The 18,376-nt window shown below is 40.7% G+C and overlaps 1 protein-coding gene across 1 annotated transcript in view; it reads right to left on the bottom strand.

The window, feature by feature from the left end:
* Positions 1–2,104: 2,104 nt before the first annotated feature.
* Positions 2,105–18,376, bottom strand: part of PIK3R3 (phosphoinositide-3-kinase regulatory subunit 3) — a 103,948-nt gene continuing 87,676 nt past the window's right edge. Inside the window, exons 8-10 of the mRNA XM_028160094.2 lie at positions 14,066–14,140; positions 13,458–13,628; positions 2,105–5,751 (exon numbers count right to left, since the gene is read on the bottom strand). Coding sequence (XP_028015895.1) covers positions 5,553–5,751; positions 13,458–13,628; positions 14,066–14,140 — 445 coding nt within the window. The 3' untranslated portion in view covers positions 2,105–5,552. The remainder of the gene's footprint in view (positions 5,752–13,457; positions 13,629–14,065; positions 14,141–18,376) is intronic.

Here is an 18,376-nt window from a genome sequence, read left to right as displayed (position 1 = left end):
GAGAAGCCATGCCATTTTAAGAATTTTATAATTTACCCTAATAGCAATTGGAAGTTATTTAATGGTTTTACAGTTTCAGATTTGTATTTTGAAAAGACAACTCCAGTTGCTATAATGACAATAGATTTGAGGAGATCAAGAATGGAAGCGGGGAGGCCTTCTGGTATGGAAGTTGAGATGATAGTGAAGCAGTGGATTGAGAAGCGATACCTTCAATTCTTACAAAGTTGGATTTGTGTATGGGTTGATGGGTTTTATTTAGACATGAAGCAGAGAAGTTATCAAGAATAATGACATTTCTGACTTACATAAGCAGCTGAGTTACTTATTCCCATTCACTGAAATAATGGAAGAGAAAGCGGACAATGTGATGACATTATGCGGACAGTATGCTGAATATGAGGTGTACCTCCCAGAAGAGGTCTGAGCAGGAGAAACAGACGGACATATTTAGTCTAGAGATGGTAGATGAATTCATGGATATGGATAGAACTGCCAGGGGGAAAGGCATACTAGAGAAAGCAGCAGGAGTCAAGGAGAATTAAAATGAACAGATTTAGGAGTAAAACTAGATGAATGAGTTGTCATGGAGCCAATGGTAGAGTTTTTCCTGGAGAAGATTAGTCAACAGTGATGGTTATTGAAGACATGAAGGAAAGTAGTTTCAAGTAATGGTGGAAACTGTATTGAAATGCTTAAGGAGCTGAGGCAATAAAGACAAATTTAGACAATTTTGTGAAACTGCTGTCTTGCACTCTTGCTGAGCCTAACAAGGCCCTCTTCTCATGGATATTGTGCCGCAGTCCCATGGATATATAAAACAAGCACGCAGTCAGTACCTGAAAAGACTATCTCTCCTCGGTGGAGTTGTCAGAGGCTGGGTCTGGACTGTTGGAGGCCATTTGTCCACCTGGAGAGAGCCTAAACACAAAGTGAAACCAAGCATGAGCTGGCATAGCAGAGATGGAGATATGGTGCTTGGGATATTTGAGGCCCATAATCAGATTTTCCAATTATATTAGCCAATAAAGGCCATGTTCAAATGTCAGTGGATGATTCAACTGAGAGGAAACAATGTTGAAAGAATTGCTACCTGATGATGGGAGGTTACTGAGAAGGTGAGAGAAAACAATCCAAGGGTTACCTTTTGTAATTTAATAGGTGAACAGGAGAGTTTTGTGAATACAGATAGGTTTGTAGATTTGGTGGTAAAAAGATAAGGGAATTCATAACCAAGCATGTTTTCTCTGTAAATAAGAAGTTAGCAGTATCTGTGGGATGCTGAAGTTCCTAGTAAAGATATCCAGTCAGCAGATGGAGTACAGAAGAGAGGACTGGACTGAAGATAGGAATTTGAGGTCCTTTGTAGAGTGGAAGCAACTCTTGGGATTCGGGGAAATAATCCATAATTCCTAGCAGTGGCCTTGGGGGTGCTATGTAGCTAAAATGTAGTGAGGGAGGTCACAGGCAAGGTCATTTAGAACAAGGAAACTATTCCCTTACCTGATCTGATTTGTAAGTCAGTGCACATCCATGGGGCCTGAGACATGGATGAGAACTGCAATGTTCTGTGCAAGCAGAGGTCATCACTTGTTTGTTGACTGTTCCCAACACATAGGAACCTCAACCAAGTACCTGGCAGAATGGTGACAAGGGCCTGGGGCAACAAGAGGACAAACGGTAAGCCTGAGCCCATTTCCCCTGCCTCCAAAATAGAATGTGAAAATACGTTTATTTCCAGGCAGAAAGATGTGATGAGAATCAATAAACTGGGCTTTCTAATCGTCAGGAATGGGGAGAGGAGGAAATGTCTCTCAGATTTAACTTTCCCAGATGAGTTTCTGAGTCTCCCTGTGTCCTGTGTCGGGCTGACAGGATTCTGGCTTCATACCTGTTTGGGTCGACTTTCTCCTCTTCAGGGATAGAAGTGCTTCTGGTGGCCCCAGTTTGTTTGCAGGACCAATCTTTTGATGCTCATGGGAGAGAAGGTTTGGAAGTTTCAGGGCTTTTCAACACCCCAGACCTCTTCCCCTTGCTCCTAGCCCCAAACCACCTCCCTCTATAGTACGAGGACAAAAAAGGTACTTTATTGAAATGTCTTTATTGCATTACTGGAGCAAGTTGGTCAAACTGTCCCCTCTTGGGGAAAGGTCCAAAACAAAAAGACCAAAAAGTATCTCCCCCATCCTCCCCCCACCCTCCCCTACAACTGCACAGCAATGTCTGAACACATCTGGTGACAAGAACAATTTGCAAAAGTGGTCTAGGAACTACATTATGAACTGTCCCAACACAAGACATATAGTTGGCTTCCTTGTGAATCATATTTTTACGTAAACTACATGAATTTTTTTGACTACATCAAAGACAACAGAATAGGTTTTTCACAAGTAACAACAGGGCACCAAAGTCACATGCTGGAATCTGTAAGGAAACAAGGTTGTCACAAGTGGCTGGAGCTGGAGCAAGGCTGAGCCATTGGCAGCAGAGGGCCCAGACAGACCCCCATCTGGACCCTCTGCTCTGAGGCCACTAAAGCCTCACAGAGGACTACTCTGGAGTCTTAACTGGCAACAGAGATCACCCTGAAAACCAGGAATTGCCCAGATGCAATTCTTGGCCCAAGAGGACCCAGGAGGCTGGTTCCTTGCAGCAAGAAGAAACCCATGGAAGACACCATATTGGCTCTCAAAAAAGCATTCCCGGAGCACATGAGGCCCAAAATGACTGGGAGGTCCCATCAGGGCTTGGAGATGAAATGGGGCAGGAGAGTTATTAGGAAGTCCTCAACCTTGACTAAATCAGCAATAAGGACACAGCTACCCTGTAGAGGCCTGAGCCATGGCCAACGTTTAGCATCTATGGCCTGGTGGAGACAGAACATTGTTCAGTGATGAAAGCTCCATCTGGAATAGATGGGCCTAGGACCTGTGTCCAGCCAGCCCCAAGCTGCTTCCATGTTGGTAGCTGGCTTCTCTAGCCAGGAAAGCAATGGGCCGCACTGGTCTTGTTCTGTCTCTTTACCCTCTGCCTCAGTGAGGATGCAGTTAAGATGCCATAAAAGAGCATCCCAGGACACAGAGCTAGACTCACACGGAGGCCAAGGCTTGCTGCCTAGACCACAGAGTAAAGAAGCAGCATACTACCCCTCCACATGGTTAGTCGACTGGTCCCTATGCCACTTCCACTGACTCATTAGGATCAAGCAATTCGTGGCAAAGAAGACACTTTTCAATTTCTCAAATGATCCCTGGGTCTTAGTCCCCACAAAGCAACAAATTCAAGAATGAAAAACAGGAAAGAAACAAAAAGTGAAGGAATGTAGGACTAAAAAAGAGCAGCCCTTCTCCACAAGCCAGCAGCCCAAGTGCAGATAATAGATGATGCTAGCTCTCTCCCTGCACACCCTTAACGTCTGCCTGACAAGGAGCAACATTACAGTTGTGTATCCTTATCCCCATTTTCATTTAAGACATTCCGGATACTAAATTTTAGTACCAGAAAGGAGGGACACCTTGCACCCAATCTTGAGCAACTAACACCAGGTTCAACACCAGGTGCAAGGCTACCAAGGTTCAACACCAGGTGCAAGGCTACCAAGGTGTGTCTAGCAGCAATCAGCCTGCCATTACCCTAAAACTTTCAGCAAGATTTCAATCTGGCAATTCGGGGAAGGGATGTGCAGTTCACACAGTTAAGGGCTTAAGTCAGAACAGAGACACTGAAAGGACTTCATTTGTCTGCCTCATCCAATTTGGAACTGCAACATAATGAAGGAATAGCCAAAGATATGTCCTTTCCTTCCTATCCTCATCTAGATCTAATTTCTGTCATAGTCCTAAATGCGCAGGAAAAGCAATATGTTTCTTCCATCCCCAAAACTAGAGCTTTCCTAGCTGTAAGCCTAAGTACCAAGACCCAGATACTGGCTTCTTGTGTAGCTCAGCCAGGACGCCTGACTGCACAGCTTTGGGCTCAAACAGCTGACTCACTCTGAGCCTATTCTGGTTCCAGGACTGGCTCAGAGGCAGCTGAATTCTATTTGTCCAATGAGTGTTGACTGCTGGGGGAGGGCATAATGGAGGTAGGAGGAGATGCCTGCCTCCAACTCCATTTGCCTAGCTCCACTCAGCTGGAAGGCTTAAACACATGGAGCAGAAGATCCTGGCCTAAAATCAGGACAGTCTGTGCACATCATCTTAATGGCAGGATCACAGAAAAGGCAAAGAGAAAAGCCTCCAGCTGGTTTTTACTAACAGTCTGAACTCCAAACCATCCTATCCTTTCCTTACAAAATGGAAGCACATGGGTAATGTGGTATGACCCTTGCCCTGGACACCGGAGCTCCTGGGTCTGTGATGTACTGAGGTCCCTGCCCCCCATCTGGTCCCTTACTGCTACAGCCTTAGCAACCTATGAATGCCCTGAAGCCCTACCCAGCAAAGGACAGGGGTGAGTCGTTAACATGGTCACTGTTTCTGCAGGGCCTTTAAACTTGGGGAAGCACATATAAGAATATTGTTCTATATCATTATTTGGTATATCAAGCCATCTAAAAGCACTGGATTGCACCTTTTCTTTACTCATACAAACAAGTTACAAAGGTTTCAAACAACAGACCATTCTTTAGGCTAAGGAAACACCACACAAGCACCAACTTCATTTTATGATTCAAAGCTTACCATGCCTACAAAAAGAACACTATTCCTCACCTCAGAGAAACAAGGGCAGGGCAGAAGGGTTCAACTGACCAATTTAGTGTTTGCTAAAACTAACAAATTCTAGCTTTCCTTTTATTTTCAAGTTTCGGTACAGAAGTGTGCATTCAGACACGAGTGCTGCCTTCTTCCATCAGACCTTAGTCCTATAACAAACATTGTTTTTCTGGGATCAATTTGGTTTCTAAACAATGCTTTTTTAGAGGGAGGAGCTATGAGACGCTGATGTCTAAGTTATGTTAATTAAGAAACACAGGACCTGCAGTTGAAGGGTTTTTACCCCTTAACTGAGAGTCTGTAGATGAAATCCCAAGCCTCCCCATTCTCCTTTGGTTGTCTTTTTCACTGAATGCCATTCTACCACAGAACCAAAACAACCTTTTCTGGGAGGAAGTTAAGAGAGACTGCCAGATCAAAACAGAACTCCCCACAGAGCCACACCCATCACATTCTCAGAGTTGAAGACCCAAAGAGGATATGGACTCTGCAGAAGCTTCCAGATATAACCCCTCACCACCTCAAGCCTAATGTGTTCTGTTGAGGGTGCTTGGCTAAAAAAAAAAAAAAAACACAAAAAAACCCCAGTGAAACAGACTTCCCGAAAAACCACATCTGCTTCCAGCTTCCTATGCTAGTGCAGCAGCACAGCTGGGTCCCAAAGACCCGTAGGCCCCTTACACCCTCTCCTGACCGCTGCTGCTCGGCCTCTCCACTTCACATTCACAGAATCACTTCTTGTGCAAAACAAGCAGTCTACGTAGAAAGAATGCCCTCATAGTCTAATAAAACTGTAGAAAAAAATGCTAGAGAGCCACCTCTCTTCCCACTCCCACTTTATCTGCAGAACGAGGGCATCTGTGCGTGGACAGGGTAGGCAAGCCTGACGTTGAGGGAGTCGTTGTGCTGAACGAGGGATGTCTGCTGGTAGTGGAGCACCAGCTCCTTCAGCGAGCTGTACAGGTTGTAGGGCTCCGCAAAGCCATAGCCCCGGGCGGTGCTGTAGATCACACAGTGCTTCACTTCCCCGTCGGCACTGCAAGACACAACACAAACACCACGGAATTAAGGCAGGGAATGATAAAGGGATCCCAGAAGCCTGAAAGCAACTGTTTTGTAGCGGAGGCGCAGAAATGTTTCTTCTCAACCAAGTTTGTAAAATGTTACATCCATGTGTGTCTCCATAACTCCCTTACAGACCTGTCACCTCCCACCAAGACCTGGTAAAGCTAAAATGGATGGCTCCATGTAGTCACTCAACTTAGGCAAGAATACTAAGAGGAGCAAAACAAACCAAAAAACATTTTTTTAGTGTATAAATCAGTATTTTTTAGAATATTGACAAGGTTGTGCAACAATCCCCACTATCTAATTCTAGAATATTTTCATCACCCTAAAAAGAAACCATGTAGCAATTACTCTGTATTCCTCTCTCCCCCCAGGCCCTGGCAACTAACCTATTTTCTTTCTCTATGGATTTGCCTATTCTGGACATTTCATATAAATGGAATCATATAATATCACACTTTTTGTACCTGGCTTTCATTTAGCACACTATTTTCAAAGTCTCTCATGTTGTAGCATGTATTAGTACTTCATTTTTTCTTATAGCTGAATAAATATTCTATTGTGTGGATATTCCACATTTTGTTTATCCATTCATCAATTGATGGACATTTGGGTTGTTTCCACTTTTTTGGCTATTATGAATGATGCTCTGAACATTGGTGTATGAGTTTTTGTATGGACATATATTTCCAGGTCTCTTGGATGTATATCTAGGAGTGGGAACTGCTGAGTCACATGGTTTAGCTTTGTGAGGAACTGCCTAACTGGTTTCCCAAATGGTTGCACCGTTCTATACTCCTGCCAGCAGTGCAAGGGGATCCAATTTCTCCACATTCTTTCCAACACTTCTTATTGTCCATCTTTTTTATTTTATAGTCATCCTAGCAGTGTCTCATTGTGGTTTTGATTTGCAGTTTTCTAATGGCTACTGATATTGAGCAACTTTTCATATGCTTATTGACCACTTATATATCTTAAGAAAAATGTATATTTAAATCTTCTGCTCATTTTTAAATTGGGACATTTGTCTTTTTATTAAGAGTTCTTTATGTATTAGACACTAGTTGCTTAACAGATATATGATTTCTAAATATTTTATCTTATTCTGTAGGTTGTCTTTTCACTTTTTTGACAGTTTCCTTTGATGCAATAAAGTTTTTAATTATGTTGAAGACCAATTTATCTATTTTTTCTTTTGGTGTTTGTGCTTTGGATATGTAAGAAACTACTGCCTAACCCAAAGTCACGAAGATTTATGCCTATGTTTTCTCCTAAGTGTTTTACACTTGTAGCTTTTACATTTAGATCTATAATTCATTCTTAATTATTGTATATAGTGTGAGGTAGGGGTCCAACTTTATTCTTTGCATGTGGCTCACCAGTTGTCACAGCATCATGTTGAAATGACTATTTTTTCCCCACTGAATGGTCTTGAGACCCTGTTGAACACCAATTGACCATAAATGTAAGAATTTCTTGACTCTCAATTCTGTTCACTGATCTACATGTTTATCCTATTGTCAGTGCCTCACAGTTTTGATTACGGTAGCTTTGTTGTAAGTTTTGAAATCAGGAGGTGTACTTCAACTTTTTTCTATTCGTTCAAGATTATTTTAGCTGTTCTGGATCCCTTGCATTTTCACATGAATTTTAGGATCATCTTGTCAATATCTGCAACAATCCAGCTGGGATTTTTGAAAGGGATTACATTGAACATGTAGACCAATTTGGGAAGCACTGCCATCTTAACAATATGAAGTCTTCTGTTCTATGAACACTGGATGTCTTTCAACTTATTTAGATCTTACTTTAAGTTCTTTCATTGTTTTTTTTTTCTTTCATTGTTTTATAGTTTTCATTATACAGCTCTTGTACTTCTTTTGTTTTAATCCTAGGTATTGAATCATTTTTGATGTTATTATAAATCGTATGTCTTGCCGAAACCGGTTTGGCTCAGTGGATAGAGCGTCAGCCTGCGGACTGAAAGGTCCTGGGTTTGATTCCGGTCAAGGGCACATACCTTGGTTGCGGGCACATCCCAGTGGGGGCGTGCAGGAGGCAGCTGGTCGATGTATCTCTCTCATCGATGTTTCTAACTCTCTCTCTCTCTCCCTTCCTCTCTGTAAAAAATCAATAAAATATATATTTTTAAAAAATAAAATAAAATAAAAAATAAATCGTATGTCTTCTTCATTTCATTTTCAGATTGTTCATTTCTAGTATATAGAAATACAGCTGATTTTTGTATCCTAATCTTTTAACTTACAACGCTGATGAACTCATTTATTCTACTCTTTTCCAATCTGGATGTCTTTTATTTCTTTTTCTTGCCTAACTTCCCTAGCTAGAACCTTCTGTGGAATATTTAGAAGTGGTGAGAGTAGACATTCTTGTCTTTTTCCTATTTTAGGGAAAAGCATTTGGTCTTTCACCATTAAGTATGACATTAGCTGTGGGTTTTCATAGATAACTCTTTATCAGGTTGAGGAAGTGCCTTCCTACTCCTAGTTTGTTCAGTGTTTTTTAAAATAAAAGAGTTGTTGGATTGCCCTAGCTCCGTGGTCGGCAAACTGCGGCTCGCGAGCCACATGCGGCTCTTTGGCCCCTTGAGTGTGGCTCTTCCGCAAAATACCACAGCCTGGGCGAGTCTATTTTGAAGAAGTGGCGTTAGAAGAAGTTTAAGTTTAAAAAATTTGGCTCTCAAAAGAAATTTCCATCGTTGTACTGTTGACATTTGGCTCTGTTGACTAATGAGTTTGCCGACCACTGCCCTAGCTGATTTGGCTCATTGGATAGAGTGTCAGCCTGCAGACCAAAAGGGTCGTTCGATTTGGGTCAAGGGCAGTTGCAGGCTGCTCCCTGGCCCGGACCCTGGTGTTTCTCTCACATCAGTGTTTCTCTGTCTTTCCCTCTCTTTTCCACTCTCCCTAAAAACCAATGGGAAAATATCCTCGGGTGAGGATTAACAACAACAAAAATGTAGGTAGGAGTAAAGATATTTGCCTTGCAAAAAAAAAAAAAAAAAAGAAGAGTTGTTGGATTTTGTCAAAGCTTTTTGCATCTACTGAAATAATTGTGTAATTTTTGTCCTTTATTTTATTAACATGGGTTATTGTATTGATTGATTTATACTGATCCACCCTTGCATTCCTGGGATAATTCCTACTACAATTCTTTTCTTGTGATAACTTTGTATGGGCCCAGCCAGCATGGCTCAGTGGTTGAGGGTCGACCTCTGAACCAGGAGGTCACAGTTTGATTCCCAGTCAGGGTACATGCCTGGATTGCGGGCTTGATCCCCAGTACGGGGTGTGCAGGAGGAAGCTGATCAATGATTCTCTCTCATCATTGATGTTTCTATCTCTTTCTCCTTCTCCCTTCTCTAAAATCAATAAAGATATTAAAATAAAATAAAAAAAACTTTGGGTTTTGCTATCAGGGTAATATTACCCTTATAAAATGAGTTGAAAAGTGTTCTCTCCTCTTCTATGTTTTTGTGAGGGTTTGTGAGGGACTTGTGTTAATTCTTTAAAATGTATTTGATAGACTTCACCCGTAAAGCCTACTGGGCCTGGGCTTTTCTTTGTGGATAGTTTTATTTTTTAATTAATATTTCAACTTCTTTACTTGCTATAGTTTTCTTCATATTTCAGATTTTCTATTTCCTCTTAAGTCAGTTTTGGTAGTTTGTGTGTTTCTTGGAATTTGTACATTTCATCTAGATATTTAATTTGCTGGTATATAATTGTTTTATAATATTCCCTCGTCATCATTTTAAATTTCTATAAGGACTACAAGTAATGTCTCCTTTTTCATCCTGATTTTAGTAATTTGTATCTTTGTGTGAGTGTGTGTGTGTGTGTGTGTGTGTGTGTGTGTGTGTGTGAATTTAGAGGTTGTCAATTTTGTTGGTCCCAACTTTTGATTTCACTGACTTTCAATTGTTTTTAATTCTCTATTTCATCTTTATTATTCCTTTCCTTCTGTTTGTGTGGGCTTAGTTTGCTCTTCTTTTTTGGGGGCGGGTAGTTTCTTAAGGTAGAAGGAGGTAAGGCTATTAATTTGAGATCTTTTTTAATAGAAATGTTTATAGTTATAAATTTCCCTCTTAGCACTACTTTCACTGCATTCCATAAGTTTTGATATGTTTTTTTGTTTTTACTCATTTCAAAGTATTTTCTAATTTCCCTTTTCCTTTTTGGTCTACTGGTTATTTAGGAATGTGTTTACTGTCCACATTTGTGAAATTTCCCAAATTTCCTTCTGTTTTTGATTTCTGATTTATTTCCATTGTGGTTAGAGAACATATTTTGTATTATTTTGATCCTTTTAAATTTATTGAGACCTGTGGTCTAACCTGTGGTCTATCCTGAATAATGTTGCATGTGCACTTGAGAAGAATGTGTCCTCTGTTGGTAGGTGGAATATTCTAAACATGTCTGTTAGGTCTAGCTGTTTTATAGTGCTGTTCAAGTCTTCTGTTTCTTTCTTTATCTATCTAGTTGTTCTATCCCTAATCAAATTTTGTATCCCAAATGGCAACAACAATAAGGATCACAAGTGCTCACTCTGACTCCCTAGCCTAGTGGAATAGATGTACTGCTGGCTGTAGGTCTTTAGCCTCAGAAGGCTATATGGTTTATTCTGAGGCTTTTTTATGATGGCATTAACAAAAATTAAAGTGGAAAAACAAAGGTGTTACATGCCTTCACTTCCTACTACATGATCATTTTAATTTTGGTATGAGTGTCTCCTAAAAAACTGAACTTATTCATGTCCCTCCTTTAGCAAATGTCTTAAGTATATTGGAGATCACTGTAAGCAGGCTTCCTGTAGCCAAAGTGGCTACCAAACAAGTGGAAGTTTTTGTGATGCCAGACTCTTTCGCTTCCGAAAATCTCAATGTGAACTCCAATTTGATATATGACTGCAGTTGGATTTAATAGGCAAGGGAAATCCACACTGCTGTGGACCTGAGTCTGGCCAAGTCTATGGCTAAAGAAAGGAGAAAAAGCCTGGCTGGCATGGCTCAGTAGTTGAACGTCAACCTATGAACCTGGAGATCACGGTTCGATTCCTGGTCAAGGCACATGCTCAGGTTGTGGGCTCAATCCCCAGTGGGGGGCATGCAGAAGGCAGCTGATCAATGATTCTCTCTCATCATTGATGTTTCTATTTCTATCTCCCTTCTACCTTCCTCTCTGAAATCAATAAAAATAATTTAAAAAAAAAAAAAGGAGAAAAAGAATACACAGCTCCCTAAGATATTCAAGCTGCTCCTTGGTCTCCCTGGATTTATGTGAGCCTGTGACCCAGTGACCTGGGGTGAGGGACCAATGCACTGGGATTATCACCTTCCTTCTTTTTATTGGTCTTAAAAGATCTCAAATCCTACAAGAACCATCCCTTTCCTGCCATTTCCACTCATATAACTTGAGCAGTCCATGTTTCAGAGAAATGAAACCGCTTTTCAAGTAGCTCTATCTCTGGAAAACAGTAATCCAATGTACTTTTCAATTCCTCCCATTTCCTGCCAATAGGTATCCCATTATTCATCTTTTCAAAGTTCAGCTCAAATGCCACCTCTTCCGCAAAACCCCCCAATTCTCTTTTTCTCCACCAAAATTAACAATTCTTCATGTGCACAGGCAACTAATGATACCATTTCACAGTGATTCTATTTATCTTGGATATTTAATTGTGAAATGAAGTGTGTTGCAATAGGAAAATGTGGGCTTTGAAACCAGGTAAACTTGGACTCAAACTCTGACTCAATACAGAGGTAGACCACTAAAGACAAGATGATCATGTAAAGCATTGAGCACTCTGTTAATGAGTGCCTTTATCCTCACCACACTGCCCTCTTTGAGGGGAAAAACATTTGGTCATCTTTGCTTGCCTTCTGCCATGTCCATCAGTAGCATCACTATCACAATAATATAGTAAGATTACTTACTGTGAGCTAGCACTGATCAACGCACGTTACATTACATATATTAATTCATTAAATACTTGGAAAAAACTTCCAAGTAGATATTATTATTATTATCCTTATTTTATAGATAATGAAACTGGGCAAAGAAAAGTTAAGTAATTTACCCTAGGTCACACATCTGGTAAGGAGCAGAATCAGGATTTTAATCCAGTACATCTGGCACCAAAGCTTGCTCTCATAATCATCATACTAAACCTCCAATCTAAGTATGGTCTTTGTCAATGAAGAAATTTGCCTTTCTAAGGAATATACATAACACTTAGGCAAAAATCTGACCAACACATGGTTAGTTGCCCCAGAATTTCCATTAAAAGGAAAATAGGCTTTTCCAAACAAATTCATAAGATGATCTTATGGAAAACACCGAACATTACCTATCACTACCCAACAGAATACTATTTAAGTACAAAATTTAGATAGAGTTTTTCTGCTGAAGCAAAAACATTTCTATTTAATCAAGCCTTCCTAAATCTGATAATGAAGACCACGTTAGGCATGCAGAAGACTACTAAAGAATTAAGTGATGCCTGGCAGGCATGGCTTGGTGGTAGAGCATGGACCTATGAACCAGAAAACCAGAAGGTCATGGTTCCCGCAGTAGGGGGCATGCAGGAGGCAGCCGATCCATGATTCTCTCTCATCATTGATGTATTTTTCTCTCTCTCTCCCTCTCCCTTCCCCTCTAAAATCAATAAAAATACATTTAAAAAAAGAATTAAGTTATCTTTTCAATGGAAGATCTCATTACTTTTCACAAATACCTAAAATCCAAGCAATACTGCAGGACCTAATCTACTTACCATTTAAATTAAAATCCCTAAAATGATTTCAGATATCATTTCTCCTAAAGCAACTGTTTTCTTTATTTTTATTTTTTTAAATATTTCTTTATTGATTTCAGAGAGGAAGGGAGAAGGAGAGAGAGGTAGAAACATCAATGATGAGAGAATCATTGATCAGCTGCCTCCTGCACGCCCCCTACTGGGGATCAAGCCTGCAACCCAGGCATGTGCCGTTGACCAGAATCGAACCTGGGACACTTCAGTCCGCAGGCCAACACTCTACCCACTGAACCAAGCCAGCTAGGACAGCAACTGTTTTCTTTATAAAATATTAATGGTCTAATAGATCAACCAAAAAACTCATATGTATGCATATAAGCATAGCCCATGGACATAGTAGGGGGGTGAGGGCATGTGCTGAGGGGTGGGAACGGCTGGGGAGAGATCAATGGGGGGGAAATGAGACATATGTAATACTTTAAACAATAAAGAATTTAATATATATAGCCGAAACCGGTTTGGCTCAGTGGATAGAGCGTTGGCCTTCGGACTCAAGGGTCCCAGGTTCGATTCCGGTCAAGGGCATGTACCTTGGTTGCGGGCACATCCCCAGTAGGGGGTGTGCAAGAGACAGCTGATCGATGTTTCTCTCTCATCGATGTTTCTAACTCTCTATCCCTCTCTCTTCCTCTCTGTGAAAAATCAATAAAATATATTTTTTTTAAAAAGAATTTAATATATATGTAATAAAAAATAAAATAAAATAAAATATTAATGGTCTAAGCCCTGGGCCCTCATTACTGCACCTGAACTAATTTTATTGAATTTTATGAGAGACTGATTTTCTTTTAATCAATGCAGAAGTTTTCAAAAGGTCGTACTCCCAGGAAGACTTACACCACAGAGCAAGCATAACATCCTTTCTTGCTACTCTCACGAATTAAGAATGCACCATCAGGCTTCCCATAAAGCAAGTCCTCTGCTTGTACTCGATTGATATCCTCAACAAACCAGGTTTTCTCATCATAATGGGGCAGGTTTTCATCTTCCTCATTGATAAAATAGGTCCTAAAAATTAAATGTTAAAATATTATTCTAACAATCAGGTTACTTATATCTAAAAGCAAATTCACAAATAAAACTCTCTTCTAAATCTTTAACCATAAAATGATAAAATGAAATTCTAATTAGTTGGATGCTTTTCAACAACTTCATTACTTGCTATGGTACGGAAAGCACAGAATTCACATGTCTCATCCAACAAGCTGACATGTGGGTATCTGAATGACCTTCAGACCAATGCTTTTGTTTCATGTGGTTAGGCAGGTCTCAGAACTCAAATGCCTATAGGGTACTCTAGAAAATTCAATTCAAAAAAAGGAGCAAAGTTCTTAATTCAATGTCCTCAAATGACAATAAAAACCAATATTTAACATGTATAAAGAAGGCCCAGGTCTTAAATTGGGAACAAAACCCTCTGACAGAAAGGTACAGAGGGAACTTACTCATCAGCATCCTCATTCTTGATTCCCAGCCAGGCATTTAGGCGTTTCTGTCTCACTCCTTTGTGATTGAGCCATCTGCCAGAGGGAAGATAGCAGTGTCAGTATCTATGCAAACTGCCTGGATGAAGTAGACCCGTGCAGCCAACCAAATTTCCAGAGTCCAGGAACCTCTTATTTTTCCCAATCCCACAGAGTGGCCAGAAATTTCCCTAAACTAGTTTCTCCATTACTTTCCCTTCAACTTCCTGCAAAAAGGCAGAAACACAAAGAGCTACTTGAAATGAGACTTCTCACTTTGCATTTTCCTTTTCTATAAGATTTTACTACCATAAACGTACACATACACTCAAACACAGTGGGAGACACATGTTGCTGAAATCATTAGTTAGATCATTATGGTGTCACATATTTGTGATTTCCACTTAGCTAGAGGAATCAATTCCTATGTGGTCTCTATATTATAGAGTTTAAAATTGTAAAACAGAATTTTAAGGTCTATACTTGCACCTAAGCAAGCCACAGAATTTACTTCGTCACCAGGCAAATCATAGTATTTTACAATACAGCAACATTTTTTAAAATTATTTTGGAGAGAGAGAGGAAAGGAGAGAGAAACATCGACTTGTTGTTCCACTTATTTATGCATTCATTGATTGATTCTCCTATGTCAGTGGTCAGCAAACTGTGGCTCACGAGCCACAAGTGGCTCTTTGGCCCCTTGAGTGTGGCTCTTCCACAAAATACCACGGCCTGGGCGAGTCTATTTTGAAGAAGTGGCATTAGAAGAAGTTTAAGTTTAAAAAGTTTGGCTCTCAAAAGAAATTTCAATCGTTGTACTGTTGATATTTGGCTCTGTTGACTAATGAGTTTGCCGACCACTGTCCTATGTCCTCTGAACGGGGATCGAACCCACAACCTTGGTGTACCAGGATTACACTCAAACAAACTGAGCCACCCAGCCAGGAAAATACATTTTAGATGTAAAATGATATAAACCACTGAGATGGCAGATGGTCTAAAACTTCAGTCGAATATAAAAACTCTTTCACTGCTGTCCCCCAACCAGGCCCCTATTCATTCAGATCTCATCCTAAACACCTCCCTCAGGGGGATTCCCAACTAAGGCAATCCCCCAGTCACTCTCTGTACTTTATCATCTTCTTAGCCCTTGCCTGAAATTGTTTTATATTTTCACTTGTTAATGTTTGTCTTGTGGATGAAAAGGGGCCACATACTAAACCTGACAAGTTCAGGGGAGGCCTACAGAGTAGTCTTACAAACTCAGAGACCTAAAGTAACTACATAGGATAGTCTGAAATTAAAACTTTTTAACTAAAAACAGTTCATGGCCGGTATTTTTCCATAACAAAGGTCAATCTTCACCTTAACTGAGCCTGCATATTGTCTTCTTGTGCATCTACAATAGCATACCTGATAACATATCTTCGGAATGCAAAGTAATTCCTTCCCCCTGCCACTCCCACCCCTCAAAGCACAACTACCACACCAGAGCAGAGACCACAAATCGCCTCTCTGTTATCGTGTTAACAGTTAACTATCCTCCTATACCAGTGGTTGGCAAACTCATTAGTCAACAGAGCCAAATATCAATAGTACAACGACTGAAATTTCTTTTGAGAGCCAAATTTTTTAAACTTAAACTTCTAACGCCACTTCTTCAAAATAGACTCGCCCAGGCCGTGGTATTTTGTGGAAGAGCCACACTCAAGGGGCCAAACAGCCGCATGTGGCTTGCGAGCCGCAGTTTGCCGACCACTGTCCTATACCACCTGTGTAAAAGTATGTGTCTATTTGTTTTACTTTTTATCCAATTCCAGAGAATCCCCGCCCCAATGCCCCCCACACACACTCTTGCTTTCTCCTGCCTCCCTAATCTATCACCAATGAATTTTATGTAACCCCTTACACTCTCCTCCTTTGACGGTAATGTATAAAATAAGGTACAAAACTGCCATTCTTTGCAGCATTTTCCCAGTCCCATAAGATTTTGTCTTTTGACAACTGTCATCAGTTTGACTCAAATAAACGCATAAAAATTCTTACAGGTTTGGGCATTTATTCTCTTGACAGTCTCCTCCACTAAAATATAAGCTGCTTTGCCTGGCCAGTATGGCTCAGTGGTTGAGTGCTGACCCATTAACCAGGAGGTCAAGGTTCAATTCCCAGTCAGGGCACATGCTCAGGTTGTGGGCTCGATCCCCAATAGGGGGCATGCAGGAGGCAGCTGATCAATGATTCTCTCTCACCATTTATGTTTCTAACTCTCCTCTCTGAAATCAATAAAAACATATTTTTAATAAAAAATAAAATAAAATGTAAGCTGCTTTAAAGAAAGGGGATTGTCTTGCTCATGGCTAATCCCAATGCTGAAAAGTGCCAGTACATGGTAGAGATTCAATAAATAGTCAGTAAATATTTGCTGGTGGGCTGTTTTTAATAAATCTTCATGGTCAACCCCAAGTACACTATATAACTTGGCATCACACTAATTTAAAGTTCCTTTAGACAGATTTCACAGCCTTTCTCAATAAGACATGTCTTTCAGTTAACCTGGGTTCCATTTCATATGCTTAGTGAAGCCAGAAAACAACTAATATGATCTTGATAGAATTTATTTAGTAATAAACTCCCTCCTACACCACCACTTCTATTAGCAAAATATCCAGATACCCTCCTCTAAGTACTCTTAGCATCCAAACTTTCTGTCCTTAAAATCTGTCCTACTTGGTTTGGCTCAGAGGATAGAACGTCGGCCTGCAGACTGAAGGGTCTTAGGTTCGATTCCAGTTAAGGACATGTACCATGAGTGGCAGGCTCGATCCCTGGCCATGTGCAAAAGGCAACCAACCAATGTGTCTCTCTCACATTGATGTTTCTCTCTATCTATCTCTCCCTCCTCCCTTCCACTCTCTCTAAAAATCAATGGAAAAATATCCTCAGGTGAGGATTAACAAAAATAAATAAAAATTGATCTTTCCTTTATTAAAGAGACAAGCACACTGGGTAAAAGTCTTGAAATGAACCAACCACACTACATTTTCTCTTGAGTTTTCATTTTCTTTTCTTTTTTAAAGAATAGTTTATTGATTTTTAGAGAAAGAGTTCCCATTTTCTTTTAAACACCGACCTCTTTAAACTGAGCCTCCTTTTCTACCCCAAGGAATGTTAGGACACCAAGAGAAATCCAGGAGAAAGAGAAGACTATTTTTGGTCCTCCTTTCATCTAAGATGGTGTCCTGCCTTTTCACATTTGCAACTTTTCTAATCTCCCAAAAGTCCATTCCAAATACTAATACATACTTCTGAGTCCTTAATTATCTATTAACAATGCCAGGAACTGACTAGCTTTTAAAAATGATTTTGAAAAAGCTTAAGTGACTTTAGTATGGCAATTCATATTTATCTTATGATTGAGTAATGCCTAGATCACTCCTAAAGAGTACATTCTAGCGGAAAAAGCTGAGGCCAAAAAATGAAAAGACCTAATGTTAGCATAGGTACCTAGATAATAAAGAGAAGGGAGCAAAACTGGCTAAGCTTAATTAGGTCGGAAGCTACAGCTTCACACACTCCAGGAGATAGCCACATTGTTCTGCCAAGAGGATTAACACTCCTCCCTTCCTCCCTGCATGGGGAGGAAGGACCTACTCTCCAATCTCCCTGGGTACCAACCGTCCACTTGCAGGGACTATGGGGGTGGGAGGAATAAACAATAAAGGGGAAATTCTTCTGTTAAGTGAATGCCCAGTAGAAGCCAGGATGGCGACCATAAAGGGTCAGTGTTTAATCTGGGAAAAAAGACCTGATTGGTTAGGGGAAGGACAAGCCCACAGAGCACTGGGAAAGAGACTGGTCAGTTTGAAAGCCTGAGGTAATATCATCAAAGCTTAACGAAGGCCTCACTAGGTAGCACGCATTTGTTCGCCCATTTGGTCCTGCACTGTATAATTGCATTCTCCCTCCCTAGCAGCCATGTATTCCTGGCAGCCACAGGGAGCCCGAGTACCTGCCTGGCTGTGCAGGCTCCAAGCATGCGGGCCTGGATACAGCAGCCCAGCACAGTGGAGAACAGAGACTAAGCTAGCCAAATGGGGACAGAAACTAAACCGGATTAAGCTTTAGCATGGATTAAACTAATGGTACAGAATTTCTGGACCCTGGCCCTTCTTCTGGGCTTGATGAAGACAAGGCTGAACTTCCACAGCAGGACGAAGCTGAACCACCTGCCCATGGCTGAGACACAGACTCCGGGCACCTGGGGACAGTCCTTTGTGTTTATTCCAGCTTCAA

The sequence above is a fragment of the Eptesicus fuscus genome, chromosome 9 (genome assembly GCF_027574615.1).
Source record: "Eptesicus fuscus isolate TK198812 chromosome 9, DD_ASM_mEF_20220401, whole genome shotgun sequence".
Classification (NCBI taxonomy): domain Eukaryota; kingdom Metazoa; phylum Chordata; class Mammalia; order Chiroptera; family Vespertilionidae; genus Eptesicus; species Eptesicus fuscus.
This window is presented reverse-complemented; position numbering and strand designations above follow the sequence as displayed.